The 2,836-nt window shown below is 49.8% G+C and overlaps 1 protein-coding gene across 1 annotated transcript in view; it reads left to right on the forward strand.

Annotated features, from left to right (window-relative positions):
* Positions 1–2,836, forward strand: part of QRICH2 (glutamine rich 2) — a 68,188-nt gene that overhangs the window by 55,888 nt on the left and 9,464 nt on the right. The window contains exon 14 of the mRNA XM_019501623.1: positions 1,743–1,830. Coding sequence (XP_019357168.1) covers positions 1,743–1,830 — 88 coding nt within the window. The remainder of the gene's footprint in view (positions 1–1,742; positions 1,831–2,836) is intronic.

Consider the following 2,836-nt stretch of genomic DNA (forward strand, 5'->3'; position numbering starts at 1 on the left):
TATGCTGGCAGTGATGAAGGTAACAGTGACTACGGCGGTGGGGAGAGAGGCCAGGAACAGTGGTGGCCTAATACAATATTATCCCTGCATTCCCTCTCTGCAACCCGCTTTTTCCTGCCAGTGCTTCCTTACCACATAAATCAGCTTGCCAAAAAGCCCAGCCTGCCTGCTGTGGCCCTTGCTTCATCTGTCTTTGCTGAGCTTGTACATTGCTGCTTCTTGAGAGACTTTGCCCTTACTAGCATGACCACCCTGCTCCTAGGCTGTGGGAGACAGATCCCTAAGCTGATGATCTTAATAACAGCCCACTTCCACACCCACAATTCCCTGCAAGGACTGGGACAGAGAGAGACCGAGAGGGAAATACCACATGCACTAGTCTCCTGTTCCAAAAGGGATATGAGAGCGCGCTCCACCAACCCTAAGGGCTCCTGCATGATGTCCTAGTAGTGCCCACTTCCTGGCATCTGTCATGGGCAGTTTCCTTTCTGCTCTTCCTGCTGCCTACAGAGGTTTCAACCCTGGACTTGAAATGCAGGCCCGATGTTAAAAGTAGCTAGAAGAGGAAAGCAAGGCTGAAACAATCTGTCTGGACTCACTGGCTCCGAACTCCCTTAGATGCTTCTGAAAGTACATTGATGTTGTCATCCCCACCCCTGAAAATCAGTTGGATGTAGTTACCTTTGGAAAAGCATACCCTGGGTCTTAGCTTCAGCAGTGTAAATCCAAAATAACTCCCTGCACTTTTTTAGCTTATCAGAAGGGAAGGGCATTCTATAAAGTACATTTCAGGTGGTGCTTATGGAGTACCTGCTCTGGAGTGATATCTAACACAGACACACATGCATGTGTCCAGAACAACACCCCTTCTTCCACTGACCCATGCAGACCATTACGTTTTGTCTGGGATGGTGGCTGGTGGTACTCCTATAAGCAGAGTAGGTGCTTTTTTGAACCAAGGCAGGGTACATCACCCTGTTTCTCAGTACAAAGGTACTGCTGTGAAGAGCATGCATGCACGGAGGATGAGGCTTTTTTAAGTGTAGAGCCCTGCTCTGGAAAGTGACTGTATAAACACAGCCCCTGCTTCCTCAGCAGATCTGCCCTCTGGATGTGTGCGGAGTCAGATCTGCTGATGATAGCAACAGAAACAGGATGTTACTCCTGTTCGTCCCATGGAGCCAGCGCAGCCCGTCGCATGAGCTGAATTCTATTTTTGTCTCGCATATCATCAGCTCGACAGTTTGCTGAGTCCTGATGGAGGAACTGATTGAGCTGGAAAGAACCCAACTTGACTCTTAGATCCCTGGATAAGTTTGCTGGGCTAGTGGTTAAAGAAGCCACCGATTTGCATATAAAATGATTGGATCAGATACAGAGTTGCTACAGGTGTATGTACACCGCAGACTCCAGCATGGGGTAGAGGTATCTAGAGCTGGCTCTGAATGACTAGGAGTCCTGACTGCAGCTGACTAGGATCCTCAGACTGTGATGTTCTCACCCAGTCACTTGTCTATAGAGAACCCCACAGTCATGTTTTATGGAGGACATTAGATGAATGACCCCAGAGAAGAATATTCCCCCTTGTCCATCCCACCCAGCCTATTTTCAGGGAGTTTCACTGCTCCTCATTTAAAGAGGAGGCATTTGAAAACCAATCCATGCCGCCTCCCCCACACTGCCCAAGGCTGACATTAACCACTGGCACCATTGTCTTTTCCATCTTTGCATTTCCTCTGCAGCATGACGAGGTGGATATCCTGGGCCTAGATGGACACATCTACAAGGGGCGGATGGAAACGAAGCTACCGTCCATTTCAGGGAAGAATGGTAAGGTACTTGCCCAACACCTGTTTTCTCTAGCGGGGTTTGGCTGGAGAAACCAGCATGTCTCACCTGCGCTTGCCTGATGGGTTTTGTAGGATCGGGTGGAGCTTTGACCATCTAACTTTGATCTTCACCTGTTAGTAGTGGAACGTATCTGGTTCTGCATTATGCTACAGGCAGAGGAACATGGGATTAGATCAGAGAGAATGTCCTCTCCTTCTCCCAAAGCTAATCAGGTGTGCAGTTGGTACCCAGGGCCCCTGTCTCCCTAAGGTCCATAGTTTCATAGATGTAGGGTCGGAAGGGACTTTGTAGATCTTCTAATCTGACTCCCTGCCCTGGGCAGGAGAGAAAACTGGACTCAAATGACCCCAGCTAGGTAAACTTCAAGACTCCTCTTAAAGACCCTCAAGGTAGGAGCCAGCACCACTTCCCTTGGAAGTTGGTTCCAGATCCTAGCTGTCCTAACTGTGAAGTAGTGCCTTCTAATGTCTAGTCTAAACCTACCCTCTAACAACTTACGGCCGTTATTCCTTGTTACTCCAGGAGGTGCTCAGGGAAACAAGATCTCTCCCAATCCCAGCTGGTCCCCCCTAGTGAGTTTATAGACAGCCACCAGGTCCCCCCTCAGCCTTTTCTTGCAAAGGCTGAACAGATTAAGGTCCCGTAGCCTCTCCTTGTAGGGTCTGTCCTGCTGTCCCCAGATCATGCGAGTGGCCCTCCTCTGGACCCTCTCCATGTTGTCCACATCCCTCCTGAAGTGTGGCGCCCAGAACTAGATGCAGTACTCCAGCTGCAGCCTGACCAGTGTCACACAGAGGGGGAAGATCACCTCCTTGGCCCTGCTTGTGATGCATCTGTGGATGCACGACAAGGTACGGTTAGCCCTACTGACCGTGTTCTCGCATTGTCGGCCCATGTTCATCTTGGAGTCAATAATGACTCCAAGATCTCTTTCTGCCACCATGCTTTTGAGAAGGGAGTTCCCCAGCCTATAGGTATGCTGCTG

This window comes from Gavialis gangeticus, unplaced genomic scaffold (genome assembly GCF_001723915.1).
Source record: "Gavialis gangeticus isolate Ggan-Ray unplaced genomic scaffold, GavGan_comp1, whole genome shotgun sequence".
In the NCBI taxonomy this organism is placed as follows: domain Eukaryota; kingdom Metazoa; phylum Chordata; order Crocodylia; family Gavialidae; genus Gavialis; species Gavialis gangeticus.